This window comes from Pseudorca crassidens, chromosome 2, assembly GCF_039906515.1.
Source record: "Pseudorca crassidens isolate mPseCra1 chromosome 2, mPseCra1.hap1, whole genome shotgun sequence".
NCBI lineage: Eukaryota > Metazoa > Chordata > Mammalia > Artiodactyla > Delphinidae > Pseudorca > Pseudorca crassidens.
The window spans coordinates 14602381-14627018 of record NC_090297.1 but is presented as its reverse complement, the minus strand read 5'-3'; the positions used below and the strand labels follow the sequence as shown (position 1 = coordinate 14627018).

Below are 24638 nucleotides of genomic sequence, written 5' to 3'. Positions count from 1 at the left end.
CCAACTCTATGGTTCCGCGGAGGCGGAGCCTGCGGCCCGGTGCATGCCGGGCCGGCGGCGGGCCGAGCCCGGGCTCCCATCATGGCGGCGGTGGCGGCGGCGGTGGCTTCCGGAATTTGGCTCTGGGCTGTCCTGCTCATTCCTGCGGCCGCGGTCTACGAAGACCAAGTGGGCAAGTTTGATTGGTGCGTACGTGGGGGACCTATTCGGGAAATATTTTCCCAGTACTTGTCTTCTGTCTAAAAGGATGGGGGGTGGTTACCATGCAGCACGGCCGGCTGCATAACGTGCGGGGCCCAGGGGAAAATGAAATGTGAGACCCCTTGTTCAAAAGTTAAGAGTTTTAAGGTGGCGACGGCAGAGCATTAAACCGAGAGTTGGAGGCCCTTCTGAGCCAGTCCCTGTGCGGCTGTACAGGTCGCAAGCCCGTGAAGCGGGCTCTGCCAATCCGGGCATGCCTGAGGTTCTGGTCAGAGGTCACTCTTCTCCTCCATCAGGCCCCATTTCTGTGACTGTCAGGTTTCTTATCTACTGGGTGTCAGACGTCAACAGCCCTCAGTGAACGCCGTCTTTCCCCACCCCTCTAGCCCAACCCTTACATGGGCTCAGAACAGGACCACCCAAGACTCACATCAGCCTTGAGGTGCCCTCACTCACTGGCTCACTCACTCACTCTTCTTTCATTCACTCACTTCCATTCATTCATTTACTCTTCATTCAGTCTCTCATTCAATCACTCATTCACACATTCAGTCGCTCATTCACTCATTCATTCATTCACTCATTCATTCACTCACCCACCCCTTCCTTAAGGCCATGGAGTTGGCTCACTTTTGCTTGAATGTCACTTTGCCACTTAAGCATTGTGTGGTCTTGGGAAAATGACTTAACCACTCTGTGCCTTGGTTTCTTTATCTGTAAAATGGGTTTACTAGTAGTCCATTACCTCTTTCAGTAGTTGTAAGGATGAATAAGACAATTCTTTTAAATTACTCAACACAGTGCCTGGCTCACTGAGTACAATCAGTTTGTTACCAATAATTACTATTGAGGGAACACTTTATCCTTCCGAGCCCAGCTCCTCGCTGAAGTCTTTTCTGTATCAGACAAATTAATTCGCATGTTTGTTGAGTGCCTGTTGTGGGTCAACAATCATTCTAGGTGCTGTGGACACAGAGATGGAAAGGAGCTCAGTCTAGGGGGGCAGATATATAAGTTATGTGATATAAGACTGTGACAAATGCAACATGAGTCACATTTTTAATGATGTGGGCAGATGCTCACAATATAATATGTACAGCTGACTCTTGAACAACGCAGGGGCTGAGGGTGCTGACCTTCCCTGCGGTCAAAAATTGAGCATAACCTATGGTAAGCCCTCTGTATCTGCAGTTCCACATCCGCAGATTCAACCAGCTGCAGACCGTGTAGTTCTGTAGTATTTACTGTGGAAGACAACCAGCGTATAAGTGGACTTGCGCAGTTCAAACCTGTGTTATACAAGGATTAACTATATATTACATATGTACAGCATGTGATTCCAATTTAGCAGAATCCTAGGTATATGCAATTTATAAATTGAAAAGTAAACAGAAGGAAATACACCAAAATGTTGAAAAGTTTATGGTTGAAGAAAAAAAGTTCATGGATGGTGGTATTTTAGGCATTTTTTGTTTTCTTTTTTATACCTTTATGTTTTCTACAAGAAGCAGGCATTACTTTTGTAGTCCAGATAAAAGATAACAGCATTTTAAAAAAAAGCATGGGGTTTAGACTAAGAAGTTCTTAATTTTGCATTCTAGTTCTGATAGTAATTTGTTGACCTCAACGGACTTTTATTCACCTGTAAAACGAGAGTGATAATATTTGTCCTATGTACTTCGTAAAGTGTTTAGTGACTACAGTGAGATTAAAGTATGTGGAAATACAGATAGAAACTGTCAATTGTCATGTAAACCTGTCTCTCTATACTAGTGTAGTTTCTTCTTTTTTAAAAAAAATTAGACCAAACAACATAACAAGGGAAATTCAGTGTAAATGTCAGGTGTTTAATTTGCTAGAGGTTGTAATTCATGAACAGCAATATGCAACACACCTCCTCTGTACTTGGTAGTATGCCTCAGGAAGCTAAGTACTTTCACTTTATGCTTAGATAAGAGTGTTGAAAGTGATGGGGTATGTTCCAAGGAAAGTATGAGTAATGAGTCAGATGGATCCTGACCATAGTGTGGGCTAGAACAGGCTGCAGAGAACAAAGGCCTGACCCTGATCTATCAAGTTTTGTAAGACTATTTGCATAATTTTTCTCCAAAGGTCAATGAAAATAGAAGGAAAAGTTGGATTGTATGGTCTTCTCTCATGTGTAATGTGAGTGTCTAGTCTCACTATTAATGGGTACAGAGAGGACTGCAGTTTTGTTCTAGGGGGATTTAGGCCAGGTGCTCTTTTGGCTGTTCCTTATCTTGAGATAAACAAGTGCTTGCATTTAGAAGGAAGACTGTTGTATTTCTCATCGATTAGGGTGCATTCTCTCTTCTTCTTCCCATTGCCTAGAAATCTTGCTTTTGGTCAGATCTCTTCGTTAACAAACATTTCTCATGCAACCTGAGATAGTTATGATGGTGATACCCTCATGTATTTGTGCAGTTGTCTTTTTCCAGAGCGTTTTGTGCAGTGATGGTTTTGGCCCCTTCCATTTCCCTGTACTCTTTCCTTTAGGAGACAGCAGTATGTCGGGAAACTCAAGTTTGCCTCCTTGGAATTTTCCCCTGGATCCAAGAAGTTGGTTGTGGCCACAGAGAAGAATGTGATTGCAGCACTGAATTCTCGAACTGGGGAGATCTGTGAGTGAACTGTGTAGAGGGGTAGCTGGGGATGGCATGGCTGCCTGTAGTGGATCCAGGATGCCCTGTGGCTTGTGAAGGCCACGTGGCTGATTCCCCGCTTGGGGACAAGTTGGCTAAAGGTTGCATCTCTTATTGGATCCTGATCATTTTATTTTGTTCTTTTTGTTTTTTTGGTCTTGTCAGTTTTGAATATTTAATGTATTTCTATAACTGGCCTTTGAGTTTATTTCCTCAGCCCAAGTCCTGACTGTTCTTAAATAAGATATTGCTGCAAAAAACACATTATTCTATGTCGCACTAAAGCTTTGGATGTGCCCCTCCCCCCCAATTATTTATATTGCTTTTATGGATGTTTGTTGGCATTAAAATCATGGAAACGTAATTTACAGTCACTACTTTTCTTGTGAGTCGTATGGATTTTGTGAATTTTGTCATTGTCCGTTTATATGTTTGATGGGGTGCTGGTGGGGATGGGAAGTGCGGAGACCTCACATTGGGACAATAGTCGCTCCCCTCATTAACCAGTGAGTGGGAGTGGGTCATTGCCAGTTAGCTGTAATCCTTCCCTCCCTTGAAGTAAAATTGGGCACTTCTGTGCAAACGAAGGCCTCTTCGGTCCTCTCTTGCCTCGCTTCTTGGATGCCTTGCTGTGGTTCATAGTAACGTCGACTCTCCTGTCTCTCAGTGTGGCGCCATGTTGACAAGGGCACAGCAGAAGGGGCAGTGGATGCCATGCTGCTCTGTGGGCAGGGTAGGTAGAGTCCTGCTTTGTCCCTATGATGGCGTCGGTTCCCTCTCCTCTTTGCTTGGTTCCTTCCTTTGTTCAGGGTCTGGTAGCAAATGGAGTAGGGGTGTTCCCAACAGGAAAGGACAGGCCGTTTCTGTTTGCACTTATACATTAGAGGTGAGGCCACTGCTCACAGACCCTAGGAGGCTACAGACAGAGCATCAATTTGGGAGATGATCTCACGTGGTTTTTTCTCTTCCAGATGCAATCACTGTGTCCAATGGAGGCCGGATCATGCGCTCCTGGGAGACTAACATCGGGGGCCTGAACTGGGAGATTACCTTAGACAGTGGCAGGTAGAGGGGAAGAAGCTGTATTTCATCTTGGTTTGGTTAAAGGCTTTGCTGGAACACAGATCTGCATAGATGGCAACTCTGGGCCTTCTGGCTTTTTTCCCAGGGGAAGAAACCACTGAAGAGCCAGAGAGCATCAGACACCCAGTTTTTGATGTTCTTGAGGTTATGGGACACATGTGCTTACTCAGCCAGCATTTATTGAGCACCTGTCAGATGCAGAGCTCTGTGCTGGGTGCAGTGTTCATTCTCGTGTTGACTGCTTTTCCTAATCTTACCATGACACAAGAGCTTTGCAATGTTCTAGATATAAGGATGTGATATAACACATCTAGTGTTTTAATTTTATGTTGAAGAACAGTTGGAGCTATTGTTACATCTTTGCTAAAGTTGTTTAACTTATAGGGTTTACTTGCATTAGCTTATACATCTTCTGGTAGTAATTCACTTGGTAAGTACTTGGGGAGCCCCCAGGCAGTGGGAACCCATTTGTGAATGTGAGATAGTTTCCATCATCAAGGAACCCATCACCAGTTGGGTGAGGCGGGCGTGCAGCCCACTAATGACAGAACTGTCTGATGGCTGCCGCGGGAGAGGGTAGGCCTGGTTGCTGTGAGGTCCCAGGGGAAGGAGGGAACGACCCTGAGGAGATTCACAGGGGTTTCAGGGAAACAGTACAGCCAAGTGGCTGAAAGTACAGTCTCTCAAGTCAGCTAGTGGAAAGCAGAGCCAAGATTAGGATCCAGATGCATTTGACCCCAAAACCTGTTTCATTACCTACCGAGCTATGGTGGTTGTGTTCCGGATTGTCCAGCCTGAGGCCCAGGAGGCTCTGGGCAGCGCTCACCCCGGCCCTGTGCTCAGTTTCCAGGCACTTGGGCTGGTAGGCCTGCAGGAGTCGGTGAGGTACATTGCTGTCCTGAAGAAGACCACTCTCGCCCTCCATCACCTCTCCAGTGGGCACCTAAAGTGGGTGGAACATCTCCCGGAAAGGTAAGGCTGCCTTCTCCCCAGGTGACGGCTACCTCCTGCTCTCTACGAGCCCGCCTTTCTCCTTGGGGCTTGAAGCGTTTGCTTTGACTCAGGCTTACCTTAAGTTGGCATCCTGTGTAGCGTGTTGGGCTCACTAGCTCTAGGCCTGAATTCCAAGGCTGTGGCTGCCTCTGGAGTTTCCTTTGCAGTGAGGAGAAAACTCTCCATCTGGGCATGAGAGCCAGTCAAGCAAGGGGAGTGGCTCCTTCGCTCACTCACTTTGGCAGGGACCCAAAACTCAAATTCCTATGGGGGGGCTTCCCTGGTGGCACATTGGTTAAGAATGTGCCTGCCAATGCAGGGGACATGGGTTCGTGCCCTGCTCCGGGAAGATCCCACATGCCGCGGAGCAGCTAAGCCCGTGCGCCACAACTGCTGAGCCTGCGCTCTAGAGCCCATGAGCCACAACTACTGAAGCCCACGCGCCTAGAGCCCGTGCTCTGCAAGAGAAGCCACCACAATGAGAAGCCTGTGCACCACAACAAAGAGTAACCCCCGCTCACCGCAGCTAGAGAAAGCCTAGCGCAGCAATGAAGACCCAATGCAGCCAAAAAAAAAAAAAATTTACTATGGGGCCAGGTGTATAGCAATCATGAGCAAAGCAGGCCCTGTGGGGATTATGGGGAGCTGCAGTGTGCCTGACCTACCTCGAGGGGGCAGCCTTACTCAGCTGATTGGTGCCCTGTAGGAACATAAGTAGGCCTAGTGTTACTATGTCTCACCTTTTAAGAAAAAACTAGAAATCTTGTTCTTACATGTTAAATCTCAGGTCTAAATGTTGACAATGAATTCAAATTAAAAAATAAAAGCTGTGAGCCAAACAAAACCTATTTGGGACTGTTTGTGACATCCTGGTGGCCTGGTTTCGGAAGACCCCTGAGGATACCCCTGTCCTGTGGCTAAAGCTGTTTCTCCCTGCTTTTCCTTCCCTCTCCCAGTGACAGCATCCATTACCAGATGGTGTATTCCTACGGCTCTGGGGTCGTGTGGGCCCTCGGAGTTGTTCCCTTCAGCCATGTGAACATTGTCAAGTTTAACGTGGAAGATGGAGAGATTGTTCAGCAGGTCTGGTCTGGCTCGAGGAGCCTCGTGAATTGTGGAGGGGAATAGAGTCCTTCTTTGCCCTGGGGACCAGGGAACTCGGCTGCGCGGATGCAAAAGCCATTCATGGTCCCTGATTCTGGGCACTTGGAGGCTGCATTCTGCTCATCAAGCATTTATTTAAAGCCCTCACATTTGCACATGGTGCTATCCTGGGGTGGCTAAAAAAATCGTGTATATCTATTCATTGCCTGCAAGTATCTTATAAGATAATACTGTAAGGTAATAATAGGAAGCCACGTATGGCAACTATAGCAGAGAAACGCTTATCTGAAATGTCAAGTATTAAAAAGGATCTGGTATATTTTTCAAATGACCAGAAAGCCAATCCTGATTGTGTCCAGCTTCGGAGCTCTTGGGAGGCTGGGTGGGATGGGGAGAACTCCTTCGGAACCCACCAGGAAGAACCTCTGAGCTTAGGCCCCCCAGTGGGATCCAGTGCTGACGTAGCTTATGAGCTGAGAGGGAAATGTGAAAATCCCCATGAGCCTCCTGTTCTGATGTCTCTCCTGCAGGTCAGGGTGTCGACTCCCTGGCTGCAGAGTCTCACCAGAGCCTGCGGTGTGGTGGATGAGGCTGTCTTGGTATGCCCTGACCCGAGCTCACGGTCCCTCCAGACCTTGGCCCTGGAGACGGAGTGGGAGTTGAGGCAGATCCCGCTGCAGGTGAGAGGACGCGTCCCCTGGTGCGAAGCCTTGCTTTTGCTGCTTAGAAGAGCCTTTCTCCCAGTGTCACTGCTCACTTCCTGAGGCTTGGCAGCCCTTGGGAGCTCAGGCCTCTAGCTGAACTGGTATGAGAGGAAATGGGCCACTCTCCTCTTTGGAGAACCTGAATGGGAGCTTCCGGAGCCACATGCCGTGGCCCCGTTACCCTCGCTGGCAAAGTGGGGCAGCGGCTACCAGCCTGGGATAATCAGTGACTTGTCTGCTCTGGCCCTTAGCCTTTTTCTTCTTGTCTCCCAGTCTCTTGACCTAGAATTTGCAAGTGAATTCCAACCCCGGGTCCTACCTACACAGCCCAACCCAGTGGATCCTACTCGGCCCCAGTTCTTCCTGCAGCTGTCTCCAAGCCACTATGCGCTGCTGCACTACCACCACGGCGTCCTGAGTCTGCTCAAGAACTTCCCACAGGTAACGGGAGGCAGCGTGTTCGCTAGGATTCAGGGGGATCTAGCTGAGATATGGATGCTGGAAATCCCTGCCTTTGAATCTGGAGATATTTGCTCAAGCAAGAAGACATCCTTCCATGAGTGGTTTGAGAGGGGTTAGCCTTAGAGCAGAAGTGGAATTTTTTCTTTTTTTTTTTCTGAGAATTACAGAAGATTCTTAGAGTAGAACTGGCACCTTCCTAAGGCCACAGGAGAGTGGGCACGTTAATCAGAGCTTCCCTATAGATACTAAGAGCAGCGTGGGATGCAGGATTCACCAGTGCCTGTGTTGGAGGTTGGCGAGAGGGCTGTGTTCAGCGGTGGCTTCAATGGGGCCTCCCCCTGCTCTCAAATGCCCAGGCCATTATGCTCCAAAGTTGGGAGCATTTTCAACTCCAAGGCCAAGGGTCCTACCTGTGGAGGTGACTTAGAGAAGGCTGCTGGCTAGGACAGGCCCTATTTAGGAGTTGACACCTTGCTTTATCCCCAGACTGCCCTAGTGAGCTTTGCCACCACCGGGGAGAAGACGGTGGCTGCAGTCATGACCTGTCGGAATGAGGCGGTGAGTATTGGGGATAACAGCACGTGGGGTTTTCCTTCCTTATCTTTGCTAGGAGCCCTGAGAACCAAAAGTCTGGGCATATTCACCTAGTCAGTTTGAACCCGGGGGCAGGAGGCTGTTGAGCAATAATATCTCACCTCATCTGTAGGGCTTTCTGTATACCTTCTTTGTCCCCAGGAATGGGACGACCTCATGTTCATCTGGGACTGTTCAGGGTTGTGTAGGCTTTGTGAGCAGAAATGGGAAATGGGATTTGCCTTTTTCCAAGGGCTGAGAAGACATCGAAGTGACAGCTTCATTTTGGTGACCAGGAAGTGACCCTTTGGCTGAATTTTCTCCTTTTTTCCTTCTCTTTTCCCTAGCAGAAGCCTAGCAGTTCTGAAGATGGGTCAACGGGGAGCTTTTCGGAGAAGTCTGGTCCACAGGTAGGGTGTGGCGTTGGGCAGCGTGCCAGACCAGAGACACAGGAGGCCCCCGGTGAAGCTGGGGGAGCAGCCAGGGCTGTGAGCAGGTCTCCTGAGTTCTCAGCCTCCAGTGGGCTTTGCTAAGTTCAGCAAATTAAACCATGTTTCTCTTGATCGTTTTTAGTTGGGAGATTAGAGAGTAGAATCCCTAGAATCTGTTCTTAACTACTTTCTCCTCTGGGCCTCCGTCTCTCCATGTCTTGTGGGGTCTGGCTGGTGGAGTTGAGTGGTAGTCTGAGCAGTTGCACTGAAGCAGAGTGTGGGACCCTGGCCAGAGTCTCCAGTTTCTGCTGTGGTTTCCATCTCCTAAGTGTTTCCCAAGGGGGTTGTGATTTCCCTGCCTACAGTCTTATTAACTCTTTGGGAAGTCTCTGCTACACTGTACTGGCTTCCTTGTGGAGCAAGTATGTATAGCGGTTACAATTTTTAAAATTTACTCGACACCTTATTTCTGCCTTAGGACTTAGCTTTTCTATTTTATGTCCCTTTGCATATGTTTCCTCTTCTGGCCTGGGTCCTTCTCCAGGGTATTTGCTCCCCCCGCCCAGATTCTTGGACTTCCTTTGGGGGGATCCCCATAGTTGCCCCTTGCTGTCTGTACCTAGGACTCGCTGGCTTGCTTCAACCAGACCTACACCATTAACCTCTACTTAATGGAGACAGGCCGGCGGCTGCTCGACACCACGATCACCTTTAGCCTGGAACAGAACGGCACTCGGCCCGAGCGCGTGAGTCGGGGCTTGTGGGCTTCTCAGCCCGGGGCTTTCTTTCGTTGGGGTCACTTCACAGCCATGGGTCCCAGAGTAGGATTCTCTGGACGTGGGCTCTAGCTCTACCTGAGCCGCTGACTGTGAATAACAGTAAAAGCAGGTACCATGTAAGCCAAGTCGTCGGTGCGCCAGGCTCCGCGCTACGCTTTTTTACTTACGCGCTGCTTGATTTAACCCTCTCAACAGCCATGTGGTTATTACCGCGCTCATTTTATAAGCGAGGAAACGGCCTCGTGAGATTCAGGACCCTATCCCGAGCCGCTGCCCGACATTGCCTCTGCGCACGTTCAGTGGTGTTCCTCAGCCTCTCTGGGCTGTGGCTTCTTCGCCTCTAAAACGGAAAGTCTAATCCGGGCCTCCTGCTCGCTTTGTGGGGTGTTGTCGGTGCAAGATGAATGATGTGGTGGCCGAGAAGCGCTCAGGTTCCTTCATGGAGGGGGCTGAGCTAGCGCCTAGCACGGTTGCTGTGTCAGCCCCTAAGAATACGTGATATCTAATTGGAGTCCAGGTTAAAGCTGTATTGTTTGGACATCCAGCAATGCCGTGACCTAGACTTCGGACAACTCCTCATGCTTTGAATCTTGGGGTCTGGTGCTCTGAGAGGCATCTGGATTCTTGCTGACTACAGTGGACTTGACGGTTTGGTTTATAGATGTACATCCAGGTCTTCCTGAAGAAGGACGACTCCGTGGGCTACCGGGCCTTGGTACAGACGGAGGATCACCTGCTACTTTTCCTGCAGCAGCTGGGTGAGTGGACCTCATCAACCCATTTTTTTTTAGGCCTGCCCATGAGTTCCATTCAGACTCTTTATTTGGGGCTGTGGACAGGCTTCTGAGAAAGATTCAAGTGGAGTGTATCCTGAATATTTTTTTCCAGAGCCATATGTTACCTGCCTTTGAAAAATTCCTTAGCATTCTTGGGAGACAGAACTTCCCTCACTTGACCTCCTGCCATTTCTCTTTTTGGCACAAGAGGTGTGGTGGTCCCTGAGTCACCGAGAAGAGTCCCTTTGGGGGACGAGGGAGGTGGGCCTGACTTTTGTAACCTTGGTTTCTGCAGCAGGGAGGGTGGTGTTGTGGAGCCGCGAGGAGTCCCTGGCAGAGGTGGTGTGCCTGCAGATGGTGGACCTCCCTCTGACGGGGGCGCAGGCCGAGCTGGAAGGGGAATTTGGCAAGAAGGCAGGTATGAACTGAGGGGGCTGGGAGGCAGAGCTGCCGGTGCGGGTGCTCTGGGACTGGGCTTGGTAGTTGCACCACAGGGGAGGCTGTCTCACGTGTCCCTGGCTTCCTGGATGCACCTGTTCTGCCAGTCTGTTCTGAACTAGCTCTGTGACCAGTTTCTGGTGTGTTTGTGGCCCTATGGTTTATGTAACCATTCTTCTATCTGAAAGGAGTGACCTGTGACTCCCTCTAGGGAAAGATCCTGATGAAAAAGAATCTTAGCTTAGTGTAGTAATAGCTACCCTTGTGTGGGTACCTAAGATCTGCCAGGCACCATGGCTGGCACTATATACCCATTGTCCCCAAAGCAACAGTTACACCTTTCCAGAGAGCATGACCGGGCTAGTCAGTTACTGTGGTGATAGGCCAGTGCCCTCTGAGACCAGCCATGGTCCCAGCACCCAGGATGAACTCGGTTCACTCTCCTCTGATTGAGTCCCGTCCCCTCCTCCCTCCATCCGTTCGTCTAGCTAGCCAGGTGATGTTTACTGAGGGCCTGCTCTGGGCCAGGCACCCTGCTAGGCACTGCAGATTTTCTTAAACCGAGGATTAATTTGACTTTACTATTTATTTCCGCTGCCTGGATCCAGCCATTCAAGGTAAAACCTGCTTCCTGCTGCCTTTTTGCTCATTGCCTGCCCACATGGCTAGCTTTTGGTATTATTTATTTTCCCTGACTTGCATGAATGAGGTATATACCATGTGTGTGTGGACTGCTATGCCTGTGACTCGTCCTGTTTGCCTCTCACTTCCCTTCTTGAGCTGAGGTTAATGGAAAAGCGGATAAGCAAAGACACCGCTCCTTTTCAGTGAGCACTTACCCTGTACCCCACCCCTTGGGAAATCCTGTGTGTACATCATGTTGTCTAATCTTGGCAACAGCCCTGTGGATTACTTGCCATTTTACCGATGAGGAGCCAGAGGCTAAAAGGTTAAGTACATTTCTCCAGGTCATCCAGATGGTAAGAAGTGGAGCTGGGATTTTAATCCAGGTCTGCCAGACTCCAGGGGCCATGCTTTTTACCATGCTACCTTGCTCTGGGGACCAGTCTAGTCTCTGGAGGAGACTTGAGGGTGGTAGCCTCATGGATGGAGGAAGGGGTGGAGTGAAAGAGAGCCCTGGGAATGGGTTGAAAATAGGTTAGATGGGTGCAGACTAAACCGTTGACAGCGTAGGCCTAAAGCAGCGAGAAATGGAAGTGCCTGTCCGTGACACAACACACCCCTGCACCCTGGTACCCCCGCACCCCGCCCTCTTCCGGCTTTGTCATGGCGCCCGGAAGCCTCCCTCTGGCCGTTCTAGATGTGGGGTTGTGGTGGAGTCATTCACAGCATGGCTGCATCCTGCATGGCTGATCCCTGCCCTCTTAGTCTCCTATTCCAAGATTTCAGGCAGTTGAAGTGCTGAGAGCCAGGTGAGTAGGTTTTTGGAGTTCCTGCACGGCTGTGTCTAAGTGTGAGACTGTTGGCGTCAGCCACAGGACTGCCCCTTGGGCTTGTGGCCTGGGGTGTGGATGACTCGAGTGCTCCACAAGAGAGGGAGAGAGCCCTCCTTAGGAAGAGGAGGTGCCCCCTCGCTGGAAACACCTAGTCTGATGGGGAGTGAGCCTCAGCTGCGTTACCTTTTCCTTGACACCAGACGGCTTATTGGGCATGTTCCTGAAACGCCTCTCGTCCCAGCTCATCCTGCTACAGGCATGGACCTCCCACCTCTGGAAAATGTTTTACGATGCTCGGAAGCCCCGGAGTCAGATTAAGAATGAGATCAACATTGACACCCTGGCCAGGGATGAATTCAACCTGCAGAAGATGATGGTGATGGTGACGGCCTCAGGCAAGGTGAGAGGGGCTTAATCCAAACCTCCTGAGGTTCTGGGAGTGGGGAACAAAAAGCCTTTGGAAGGGGATCGCGCCGGCTCTAGTTTTTAAGGATAGAACTAGTTTTGGGGTTTGCCTTTCCGGTAGTGAGCCAGGTATTTATTTTGCAGCTTTTTGGCATTGAGAGCAGCTCTGGCACCATTCTGTGGAAACAGTATCTCCCCAGCGTCAAGCCAGACTCCTCCTTTAAACTGATGGTCCAGAGGACTACTGCCCATTTCCCCCACCCCCCGCAGTGCACCCTCCTGGTGAAGGACAAGGTGAGGACGCTACCTCTCATCTGAGCCAACGTGGGTGTGGTTTTTGGTGTTTTGTAACTTAAGTTCCTCCTAGGCCTTTGGAATTCTCTGAGAGTTAAAGGCAGGGAGTCAGGGCTTAGAGCTCTGTTTCTTCCAGTTTTTTGCCTGAGTAGAGGACAGTCCGGGGCCCATGTGGAAGTGACTGTAGGGTAGGTGTGACATCACTAGGTCCCTAGTAAGCCAGCTCCACTTCTTCCCAGGCACGGGCGGCTGTTGGTACCTGAATGGCTGTTTGCTCTTCTCCAGGTGTTGGAGGGCAGGACACAAAACTGTTTATGTCTCTGACTCCCGGGGGCAGGTGGCTTTTTGTAGATTCATTCTGCCATCATCAGAAAGGGGACTTGGGGGGAGGGTGGGATGAATTGGGAGATTGGGACTGACATATATACACTGTTGATACTATGTATAAAATAGATAACTAATGAGAACTCTGCTCAGTGCTCTGTGGTGACCTAAATGGGGAGGAATCCAAAAAAGGGGATATATGTATACGTATAGCCGACTCACTTTGCCGTACAGTAGAAACTAACACAACATTGTAAAGCAACTATACTCCAATAAAAATTAAAAAAGAAAAAAAAGAGAGGGGACTTGGTAGATAGTCTCTGGAATGGCTGCCATGGGGCTACTGAGTTGGTCCTTGACTTTTTTGTTTATTCCTCAGTATGACCCGTTCTTGCTTAGCTTTGGGGCTAGAGGCAGTTAAACTTTTTTTTTTTTTTAATTAATTTTTTTGGCTGTATTGGGTCTTCGTTGCTGCACACGGGCTTTCTCCAGTTGCGGCAAGCGAGGGCTACTCTTCGTTGTGGTGCGCGGGCTTCTCACTGCAGTGGCTTCTCTTGTCATAGGGCACGGGCTCTAGGCACACAGGCTTCAGTAGTTATGACACACGGGCTCTAGAGCACAGGCTCAGTAGTGTGGCACACGGGCTTTGTTGCTCCGTGGCGTGTGGAATCTTCCCAGACCAGGGCTCGAACTCGTGTCCCCTGCATCGGCAGGCTGATCCTTTTTTTTTTTTTTTCAGGCTGATTCTTAACCACTGCGCCACCAGGGAAGTCCCAGAGGCTGTTAAACTTTTACCCTTTTGACACATCAGCCTTCAGACACTTTCACCTTTAGCCAAGACTTTATTTTCCACAAGGAGGGCAAAGACTAGGGAATCTGCCATAGCTGAGCTCAAGTCCCAGCGTTCCGGGTTTACCCCTAGGATTTGCATTCTTTTCACGTTGCTGGAGGCTGACCGTTCGCTTGCCTATTTCAGGAGATGGGAATGAGTTCGCTCTATGTCTTCAATCCCATTTTTGGGAAGTGGAGTCAGGTGGCCCCCCCAGTGCTGAAGCGCCCCATCTTGCAATCTTTGCTCCTCCCCATCATGGATCAAGACTATGCCAAGGTGCTGCTGTTGATAGATGATGAGTACAAGGTATGCCGTCTGCAGACTGGCTGCAGAACTGCCCAGCCAATCAGTGTGGGAGCGGGTGCTCAGACAGCGGCTCGAGGGCCCCCGATGGGAGCCGTCTGCCGTCAGCACTCATTTGGGCTTGAAGGGTGTCTCTAAGCGACTCGATTGCTCTTTCTGCCCTTGTGAAAGCTCGGACTCTTAACTCAATTTAAGCCCTGATTGAGTTTAATAGACTTTAATTCTTTAAAGATTTGCTGTTTTTTTTCTTAAGGCCCTCTTTGACAGGAAACAGTAATGAGTCTGGAGAAACTGTGCTTAGAGATTCCTTTTCCCTTAACTCTTTTCTGGGGTTTTCAAGGTCACAGCTTTCCCGGCCACTCGGAATGTCCTGCGACAGCTCCATGAGCTCGCCCCTTCCATCTTCTTCTATTTGGTGGACGCGGAACAGGGACGGCTGTGTGGCTATCGACTTCGAAAGGTAGGAGGGGGCATCCTGGCACGCCCCTTTGTGGGAGGGGTGTAGGTGTTTCCTCGTTATTTGGCTAAGGAGTGAATTATGCTATTCATTGTGTTGTAAACTTAGAGAGCATAATCCTGATGTCAGAGGCAGTCATTTTCATCTATTCCATGGCAGGCGCGGTTCTAGCTGCCGTGGAAGGAGCAGTGCACAACAGTCTCTGCCCCTGTGGAGCTTTCATTCCTCATTCCTCTTCTATAGCAGGGAGAAGGGGCGTTTTCTCCATTCCTAGAAAGACGGGAGGTAGGAATGGTGATTGAACAATAGTACTTTCTGTATGAAGATGGTGTTATTGATCCACTCTTTTTCTTTTTCTTTCATTTTTCTTTATTTTAATTTTTGGCTGTGTTCGGTCTTCGTTGCTGTGTGCGGGCTTTCCCAAGTTGAGGCGAGCAGCGGCTACTCTTTGTTGCGGTGCGCGGACTTCTCACTGCGGTGGCTTCTCTCGTTGCGGAGCATAGGCTCTAGGTGGCGTGGGCTTCAGTAGTTGTGGCACGTGGGCTCAGTAGTTGTGGCACGTGGGCTCTAGAGCACAGGCTCAGTAGTTGTGGCGCACGGGCTTAGTTGCTCCATGGCATGTGGGATCTTCCCAGACCAGGGCTTGAACCCGTGTCCCCTACATTGGCAGGCGGATTCTTAACCACTGTGCCACCAGGGAAGTCCCTATTGATCCACTCTTGCTTGAACGTGCGCTTTGAATTTTATTTCTAGAAATGGGATCGACTTACTCCGATCCTGACACACTTGAGTCCAGTGCTTGCAAATAGTGTTTCACACTGGCTCTGAAGTCCAGCTCTGAGCTTCACAAGGGCTGGCCTTGGCTCCGATAGCAGGGCTGTGTAGAGGGGTAATTTGTGGCGTACTCCCCAGAGGGCCCGCCCATCCTGTCTGTAAGGCCTTTGGAGGGACACCACAGCACAGAGGTTAAGAGCTTGGACCTGGCTGCTTGTGCGGGAAACCTAGTTTTATTTATCACTTACTCATTTTGTGTCCTTGGGTAGATGCCTTCTCTCTGATCCTGTTTTCTTGTCTGTAAAACAAAATGGTAATAGTACTATATCAGAGGGTTGTTGTGAGGAGTTGGAGAGTTAATACGTGTAAGTCACGTAAAGCAGTGCCTGCTGCACAGTAAATGCCGTCCAAGTTTTACCTGCTGCTGCTTAAAAAATGCAGCGTTCTTCCCTGACATTCTCTAACGGCTAATCTTTAGTGTAAATAGCATAGTCTGTCCAGAAAACATGCTCTTTACCCTGTGGGTGAAAAAATACCATCCTTCTGAGTTGATGAAAAGGGGACCTTGAAAGAGACAGTTCTTTGTGGATAGAAGGACATGACCTGGAGTGTGGGTGTCATCGTAAAGATGGTGGGGGGACGGCAAAGGAGGTGGAGCTCACATGGGAAATCAGCCATGTGAGGGGTGGTCTTCCAGTCTCTGACCTCCAGTGGACTCACCGGTGACCTTGTTCTCTGGGAAGGTTTTAGTGAATTCTAATGTTTTCACAGGTGTCCTTGGTAATGGAGCCTTATATGTTCTCAATAAAAATTTGTATTATTTCAAAAACATTTAAATTTCAAAAATTTTACACATGAATACATTCTCATAGTGTAAGATTAAACTGATACAGAGGTACAGGAGCAAGATGTGAATGGGCCCTTTCAGAGCCATTGCCAGCTGCCTCCCTGGATGGAATGCCTTTCAGTGGTCTGCACGCCTTCCCCTGTCCTGTCTCTTGCCTCTGTGTCTGTAGTGCTGGATAAACAGCTTCCAGACCACACAGACATATGCTTTATATTCTTTCTTACCTGAAATGGAATTGACCTATATTTAACTAATAGGAAATCTGCTCTTTTCACTTTATGTGTCTTCTGCCTCATTATATTGTTAAATCCATATCTTATTAAAATATAATACTGAGAAAAGCACAAAATCCCGAGGTTACTACTCAGTGGCCCTTCACAGAAGGAACACACTTGTGTACACGGCAGTCACATCAGGAAGCAGTTTAGCACCAGCGCCCTGGGAAGCCCTTGTGCCCCTTTCCAGTCACTACTCCCCCCCTCACCCCCCAGGGCTCTGTGTAATTCCACAGTGTGGTTGTATGATAATGCATTTAACCACACAGTTTTATCGGTTTCTTTTGACTGTAAAGAACGTTTCCTGTAATATTTTGAGGTCCCCGCCAGCTTAGTAATTCACTGCTGGCTCAGTGTACAGGGAACTTAGATTTTAGTAATAAGTGGTAAATTTTCTTTGCATTATTCTTACTCAGATAAACAATGGGATACTATTAAATATTCCTCTCCTTTCTCACTGGCTTTAGTATCTTTCCGTTTTTTGACAAGAAGTAGGGTTTATTGGTGACGTGAGTGAGGAGGGGCAGCTCCAAGGCTCCCGTGAGTGCGGGGCCCGCCATGCGTACAGGGCGCTACAGATTAGGGGTGTATTTGACCGCACAGTCATCCGGGAGGAGCTGCTTTTCAGCCACCAAGTCTTCGAATTCATCTCTATTACACTTAGTAAAGACATGCTTCTTGGAGATGTGGATCTTCTGGCAGCCAGGGAACTTGAACTTGGCTCCATGTCGGGCCTCAGTCACATGCTCCTTGTTCTGCAGCTTGGTGCAGATGGATATGATGACCTGGCTGGCCACTGGGCCCTGGGGCTTTCCAAAGGCACCTCGCAGGGCTGTCTGGAGCCTAGACTTGGGACAGCATGAGGTCAGACATGAATGTCCACTGGAGAGGACCGTCTCCCAGGTCCCCTCTGGCAGCCCAGACAAGCACCTGGTGCCTCCACTGCCCAGGAGGCTGCTCTTTGCAGCCAAAGCACACTGGGCTTTACTAGTTTTCTTACTTGAACTGAGAGTTCCAAACTTCTTCCCAAACTAGATCCGTATTGCTGCTTCTCTGGGAGCCCTGATCCCTGTTCCCTCCCGCACAGAGGCCCCAGCTGAACTGCAGGACGTGTCTAGCCACAGCTCTCGCGGGTCTAAGGGTACCTTCCTGATGACCAGTGCTGGCTCTTTTGCCCCACCCCAGGATCTCACCACTGAGCTGAGCTGGGAGCTAACCATTCCCCCGGAGGTGCAGCGCATCGTCCAGGTGAAGGGGAAGCGCAGCAGTGAGCACGTTCACTCGCAGGGCCGAGTGATGGGGGACCGAAGCGTGCTCTACAAGGTACGGCCAGCCGTCTGGCGTAGCGCACAGCAGCACGGGGTGTGATTCTGGCTCTGGGATTTGGTGGCTGTGGGTCCTTGAGTGAGTCATTTAATCCCTTTGAGCCTTAATTTACTGTCTGTGAAATGGGCATGATATGCCCTTCTCCTGGGATTGTCGTGATGATCACACGAGGCACTCGCGCTTCGCATAGGGCCAGGCATGCATGGCCACTACCCGGTAGATGTTAGCTGTTATTTTTAGCGGTAGTGCAGATAGACCTTTCTGGGGTTAAACCTTAGTCGATCCATCAGAAACTCCATCTCTGTGATCCAACACTCTAGTTAGTGGTGAGGGCAGGGAGACGGAGAGGTGACTAGTCGGTTGCAGAGCTATCCTATGAGGGAATGTAATCACTGTGGTGACGAACATGAATTACAGCCTCTGGCAGAGGAGAGACTATGAGTTGGAGGAGGAGGCGTAGTAGAACAGGACAACACGACCAAGGAACTCAACAGGGCAGCTGCTTCACTAAGCGTGAGGCAGAGCGCAAGCCTCCAGTTGGACGGTCCAGGTTCAGACTTGCTGTTCATCGTGGGTAACTTGCTTAGGCTTCTTGAACTTCCCTTTTTTTAAAATTTGGCCACGCCACGCAGCTTGCGGGATCTTAGTTCCCTGACCAGGGATTGAACCTGCGCCCTCGGCAGTGAAAGCGCGGAGTCTTAACCAGTGGACCACCAGGGAATTCCCAGGAGTAGGGCTTTTTGGATTCATATTTGTTGTGGAGATTTTTTGCCTGCTTTGCTGAGACTAGACTATAGAGGGCTGAGGAGGGGAGCAGGCAGACAGGCCACTGTGATAATCCAGGTGAGGTGATGGTGGCTTCAGCTGGGTTGGTTGGAGGAGGTGAGATGGGATCAGATTCTGGATACTTTTGAAGGTAGAACCCATAGGATATGCTGATGGATGGGGTGTTGGTGTCTGTGTTAGAGAGAAAGGAGTGAAAGACGACTCAGAGGTCCCAGGTATAAGACACTGACACTCGGGAGGCCTTGTGGGGAGCAGGTTTTATCAGGGGTAGAACAGGAGTTCAGTTTGGGGCATGTCAAGTTTGAGATGAGACACCTAAGAAGTGATACTGATATGGTGGTCCGTTAATCAAGTCTGGAGTTCAGGGAGAGGTCTGGCTTGGATATGTAAACTCAGGCGATGCCAGCACCTGTAGATGGTGTGAAAGCCATGAGATTGGGTGAGATCACCATGAGAGTGAGTGTAGACAGAAACGTCCAGAGACTGGGGAGTGGAGGAGGGACCCACAGAGGGGGCTGCGAACGAGTGGCCGAGACAGGCAGAAGGAAAACCAGGGCACGGTGTCCTGGATGCCAGGTAGAGAAGGTGTCTCAAGAAGGGAGTGATCACCTGTGTCACCTGGTACTAGTTGCTCAAGTCAGATGAGAACTGAGACCCAGCCATTGGTGTGGTGGTAGGAGGGCACTGGTGGAGAGTCATCGTGTTGCTGGACACATGTCCTTCCATCACCGAGTGGGTCGGCCCGGGTTGTATCTTGAGTTACCGTTGCTTGCCTGTGACTTGAGCAAGTTGCTTAACTACTTCAAGACATTTCATCTGTGAGACGTGGATAGTGACAGCTCTTTGCAGGGTTGTTTACGGGATTCAGTGAAATGATGGAGGCAAAGTCCCTGGCATGGCCCCCGGCCTCCAGCAGACACTGAATGAGTGCAGCGATGAGGCCCTCTAAACAGAAAGCTCTTCCCACCAGAAAACCCTCTTCCTCTGTCAGCCGGAGAGCTGTGGGCCTGCCTCCCCACCGCTCAGGATACGCCGCTGTGGTCCTGAAGGAGCTTTCCTCTTCGTCTCCCCAGAGCCTGAACCCCAACCTGCTGGCCGTGGTGACAGAGAGCACAGATGTTCACCACGAGCGCACCTTCATCGGCACCTTCCTTGTGGACGGCGTCACCGGGCGCATCATCCACTCCTCCGTGCAGAGGAAGGCCAAGGGCCCCGTCCACATCGTGCACTCGGAGAACTGGGTGGTGGTAAGGCGTGGCGCGTGAGCTCAGGGCACCCCCAGGGGCCTGACGTAGCGTAAGAGTATGTGGCTGGTCTCCCTGCAGCATAAATCCTTTCCTTGCCTATTGTTCCAGAAACCAGTTGCTACTTTGCGTTTTCATAGAATTCAAAACTCCTGGCTGGCAGCAGTACAACCTTGAACTAGTTACTTAAGCTTTCTGTGTTGTAATATATATAAAATAGGGGTAACAACAGTCATCTCTATTTGAGTTTAGAACAATGCCTGATGTGTAGTAAGCGCTCAGATGTTAACTATTATTCTTCTGACTTCTAAGAATCTTGAGAATTCCTTTGTCTTGTGGTGAACTTGGATAGTCTAGGTACAGCTACCCTGAAAGGTTAGTAAACTTGGTAGCTGGAAGGAAGCTAGGGTGCTGGTTGTTTCTTTCCTTCCTGGACGTGCCTTTGCATGTACATTCCCCTTTCCAGCTGAACCAGCAGCTGAGCCCCAAGCAGCCCCCTCCTCTTCTCTCCGCAGTACCAGTACTGGAACACCAAGGCCCGGCGCAACGAGTTCACCGCGCTGGAGCTCTATGAGGGCACCGAGCAGTACAACGCCACGGCCTTCAGCTCCCTGGACCGCCCGCAGCTGCCCCAGGTCCTCCAGCAGTCCTACATCTTCCCCTCCGCCATCAGCGCCATGGAGGCCACCATCACTGAGAGGGGCATCACCAGCCGACACCTGCTCAGTGAGTGACCGGGTCCCTTCAGGCAGCCGCACGGAAGGATGGGGCCGGGATCAGTGAGGAGGGCTAGGGAGAAAGTTCCCTAGTCTGGCTTTGCCGTCCATAAAAGAGCTGACACATCCCTCCTCGTCCTTGTTTCTGACGAAGCACTTTCATGTCTCTGTTCTGTTTTCACCTCGTTTGGAAAGTTGAGCCCTGATACCATACCCAACAGGTAGCCTGTGCAGATGGGCTGCAGAAACTGGCAAGGTGTAGGGTCTCATCTTCATGTAGTTCAAGTTCAGGACTCAACTAGACAGGTCTCTCTGTCTAGTTGATTTTACCAAAGACGTTTGGGACTCTCAGATTTGACAGGCACTTGGTATTACTATTTTACCCTCAAATATGAGGAAGACAGACTGCTTGGTAATTTCCCGAGTTTAATTCCCACCATTCCTGAAACCGCTGGGATCTCATGTTGCCCAGTCCTCCTGCTGCCCTCCCCCCACCCCCATCCCCCACCAGCGTCACTGCTTCAGCCAACCGTAGGCTCCTGTTTGGCTCACAGTGAGGAGACCTGCTTAGCTGGGGCCGGTATTGCTGGAGGAAAGGAGGAGGATGAAGAGATCCAAGTGGGCTTCCATGCTCTTCTCTGCCATCATTACCCAGTTCTTGAGTCTAGCTCTTTATTTTCTGATGTCTCAGGATGATATGTGAAGAAACTAGTATCTTCAAAAGTGGGAACCTTCATTCAGACCCAGGTGTATTGGATTATTGTTTTTGGCCATTTAAGGGAGCCTTAGTGACCCATTTTTTTGGTTTTAAACTCTATTTCAGTTTCTGTGATAAGGACATTTTTGTAAGTATCCCTACTTGGGGATCAGGTCAGTGTGAACACTCACTTCTGTTGACTTGTTTCTGTGTATGTAGTTGGGCTGCCTTCCGGAGCAATTCTTTCCCTTCCTAAGGCCTTGCTGGATCCCCGCCGGCCCGAGATCCCAACAGAACAGAGCAGGTGAGACCCTTGTGGGTAGTGCTGAAGGCTGTGACCTTAAGGAACTTAGCATCTTGATTACATTTGGTCCTTGGTCTGCTGTGCACTGTCCTGCTCCGCTGGGGATGTGGCAGTGAACACATCTGCCCTCATGGAGCTTGCATTCCGGTGGGGGCGACGAGGTGGATAATAAATAAGATAAACAAGTGAAATAATTCTGTATTAGGGTGCTTGTAAATAGCAAGGAGAAAAAAACTAAGAAGGGGTGGGGTCTAGGAAGGGTGTGGAGGGGTGCAACTTGAGAGGGTGGCCTGGGAAAGCCCCTCAGAAAAGGTGACTTTTGAGAAAAGACTTGAAGGAGGCGAGAAGCTGGCCTTATGGATGTCGAAGGAGAATGTTCTAGGCAGAGGGAACAGCTGTCACAAGTGCCCTGAGATCATGCCTGGTAAGTTATAGGGAGGGCTGGAGGCCACTGTGACTGGAGCAGCCAGTGGTGGGGACACTGGGAAATGAGGTGAGGGTGGTGCTGGGGCCTGGGTCACATGGGAAGCCAATTGCTGTCGGTGTTAGTTTTCTTTTCTTTCTTTTTTTTCTTTTTTCTTTTTTTGGCTGCATTGGGTCTTTGTTGCTGTGCGTGAGCTTTCTCTAGTTGCGGCGAGTGGGGGTTACTCTTCATTACGGTGCGTGGGCTTCTCTTGTTGCGGAGCACAGGCTCTAAGCGCGCGGGCTCTAGAGCGCAGGCTTAGCAGTTGTGGCGCACGGGCTTAGTTGCTCCGCGGCATGTGGGATCTTCCCGGACCAGGGCTTGAACCCGTGTCCCCTGCATTGGCAGGCGGGTTCTTAACCACTGCGCCACCAGGGAAGTCCTAATTTTCATTTTTGTGTTTCCAGCCATCATCTCTGCATATTTTCTTGCCTCCATCCCGAACTCTCTTCCCTGAGGGGTGTGAGGAGCTGTGGGCAGGGTGAGGAGGCAGTAGATGTGTCTTTGCACGCAGCGAAGGGAGGACGGTTTGGAGCGGGCGGAGGTTAAAGCTGGTGGACTGAGGCACTCTGGAGTGAAGAGCAGGAACTGGCCTAGTGGCTTGATGTTTTGGTTTTAAAATGGCCCTTTCTTCCTCTAATGTGAAGTACTGGTCGTCTGTGGTTTCGTTTTTTTAGATTCAGAACAAGGTAGGAATCCAGATCTGTCTTACTCTCCATACAGCTTTCTTTGTTGCAGCCCTTCCTAACATTCCCTGATGCACATAGACCTTGGAAGAAGATATGTGGCTGATATGTGGCCTGGAAACCTCCCAGGGCTCAGGGCAGCCAGGAGATCCCCTTACAGCAGTTTTGAATGCCGGTCCTGGTTGATGTTTTGCAGAGAGGAGAACCTGATCCCGTATTCTCCAGACGTACAGATCCACGCAGAGCGGTTCATCAACTATAACCAGACAGTTTCTCGAATGCGAGGTATCTATACAGCTCCCTCGGGCCTGGAGTCCACTTGTTTGGTGAGTAGAGCCCCAGCTTAGCCTGTGCCACCTTGTCCACAGGCACCCTGTGCGACACCTGTTGTTTCTTTCACCCTTGGGAAAACAGCTGAGGAGTCTGTTTCCTTTGTGACCAGAGTTTGTGGTTGTGGCGGATCACTGGTGCCTTTCTTACGGATTTCTCATTCCCTCTGCCTTCCAGGTTGTGGCCTACGGTTTGGACATTTACCAAACTCGAGTCTACCCGTCCAAACAGTTTGATGTCCTGAAGGACGACTATGACTATGTGCTAATCAGCAGCGTCCTCTTTGGTCTGGTCTTTGCCACTATGATCACTAAGAGACTGGCACAGGTGAAACTCCTGAATCGTGCCTGGCGGTAAAGACCTGAGACCCACTGCCGGAGAGCAGAGAGCCAAGGGGAGTGAGGGGCAGACAAGAAGCTGCAGCTGCAGTTTGACAGGTCAGAGGAGGATGTGTGTTGGACACTCATCTCAGTTAAGAGCTCTTTGGAAGAAGATGGGCTCTCGTGGAGACTCCTTTTGGGATACGTCTGATGCGGAGTCATTGGTGGTGGATGGAGGCTGAACTCACTCTCTGAGCCGAGATCTCAAAGCATCTTGCTGGACTTTCCCACGGAGTCCCAAGGCCATCGCCGTTTCCCTTCTGTGCCCATCCATGAATGTTGTGTTTTTTTTAAGACCTCCAACAGATTTTTCTCTTTTGTGAGGCCTGTTTAAATTGATGTTCGTTTGCCTTCTGTTTCCCGGGTGTATCTGGAAGGCCTTCTGATTGTTCCCCTGCTCCTTGCTTCAAAGTCGGAAGGGAACTCTTATTGACAACTCTACCTTATAGGTGCATTTGCTGTTTTACACTGGGGAGAAAGAAGAGCCATCCTTAGCTGAAGTTTGAGGACTGATGCAGCCTCTCATGGCTTCTCTCCAAAGTAACTTTGGGTCGAGGAGTCTATGTGTGTCGAAACTTGCCTCTCGTTTCATGCTCCCATTCATCAATGGGCCACCCAGTCTTAGATTCAGTTTATTGAAAGCCAGGTGCATAATACTGCCTTGGTTTGTTGGTCATCGTCATCCAAGCTTTTCGCCTCAGATATGTCAGAGCTGAGGCCTTTTCAATCTACTGAATTGTCTGAATCTTGAAGAGATTTCAAGGGAGGAAGGCAAATCTGCCTGTTTCACAGTCCCTCATAATCTCTCATTTCGCCCACAAGCTGGTCTAGTCATCTTAGAACCTAGATAGAGAAAGTTGTTCTTTTTTAAGAACCTCATTATTTTTAGTTATAAATTGTGTGGATTACTATACTTCTCTTAAAATGAGCAGATTTTAAATCTTATCTTTAAAAAAGGAAGAGAGAAAAGGGTAGGGGTAGGAAACTGGCATCTTGTGGGTAGCATTGTTGATTGGCTGGGCTGTTGTCTCTGCTACAAACTAAAGATGTCCTAAAAATTTTCCCTTGTTCATGGATTTGGGGAATGATGGCGTTTTTCTTTACTGTGAAGAATGAAATGTACAGAGAGCCCTGTTGGGAGAGAGATGCGTTTGTTTAAGTGTTTGAATAAAGTGAATGACGAACGACATTGTTCAAGTCCTTTTTTGTGGCTTTGGAACATCATATTGAGGCTACTTCTGCATTGGAGGGGGACAGAAAGCTGTGCAGAAATGGAGTGAGTGCAGTATTTTAATTGGGAAACATGCCAATTTAATCATATAAGAGTTGTGTTATTTAAAAAACAAAATTTTTTCTTTCTGTGGTCATATGCTGATGGTAGAGAAGGAAGAGAAGTGAGAATAATTTTACTTTAAAATAAAACTGTGAAATTGATTTTAATGAATGAACATCTGAGTATCTCCAGAAAAAAATAGGCATCTATTCATCCTGACTCAAGGCATACATATTTTGTTTAAAGTGATCTGAGAGA

General features: G+C 49.5%; 1 protein-coding gene and 1 pseudogene across 4 annotated transcripts; one reads left to right on the top strand and one right to left on the bottom strand.

The window, feature by feature from the left end:
• Nucleotides 1-25: 25 nt before the first annotated feature.
• Nucleotides 26-24296, top strand: EMC1 (ER membrane protein complex subunit 1). Of its 4 annotated transcripts, XR_010939706.1 has the most exons (24): nucleotides 26-185; nucleotides 2719-2843; nucleotides 3532-3597; nucleotides 3836-3929; nucleotides 4791-4919; nucleotides 5897-6023; nucleotides 6575-6724; nucleotides 7022-7189; nucleotides 7697-7768; nucleotides 8131-8193; nucleotides 8838-8960; nucleotides 9655-9751; nucleotides 10065-10187; nucleotides 11865-12064; nucleotides 12214-12363; nucleotides 13664-13825; nucleotides 14163-14282; nucleotides 17361-17498; nucleotides 19361-19534; nucleotides 20047-20257; nucleotides 21164-21248; nucleotides 21578-21672; nucleotides 22594-22723; nucleotides 22905-23044. XR_010939706.1 is itself a non-coding variant. In XM_067722256.1 (23 exons), exons 1-23 carry the CDS (start codon nucleotides 82-84, stop codon nucleotides 23082-23084), a joined length of 2988 nt encoding a protein of 995 aa, XP_067578357.1. In that variant the 5' UTR covers nucleotides 26-81; the 3' UTR covers nucleotides 23085-24296. The 4 variants fall into 4 exon arrangements, 3 of the variants coding, with proteins under 3 accessions (XP_067578357.1, XP_067578366.1, XP_067578347.1); XM_067722256.1 differs by lacking the exon at nucleotides 21578-21672 and having other exon boundaries at nucleotides 8134-8193; nucleotides 22905-24296; XM_067722265.1 differs by lacking the exon at nucleotides 21578-21672 and having other exon boundaries at nucleotides 10068-10187; nucleotides 22905-24296.
• Nucleotides 17066-17183, bottom strand: LOC137220324 (small nucleolar RNA SNORA70; annotated as a pseudogene).
• Nucleotides 24297-24638: the final 342 nt, after the last annotated feature.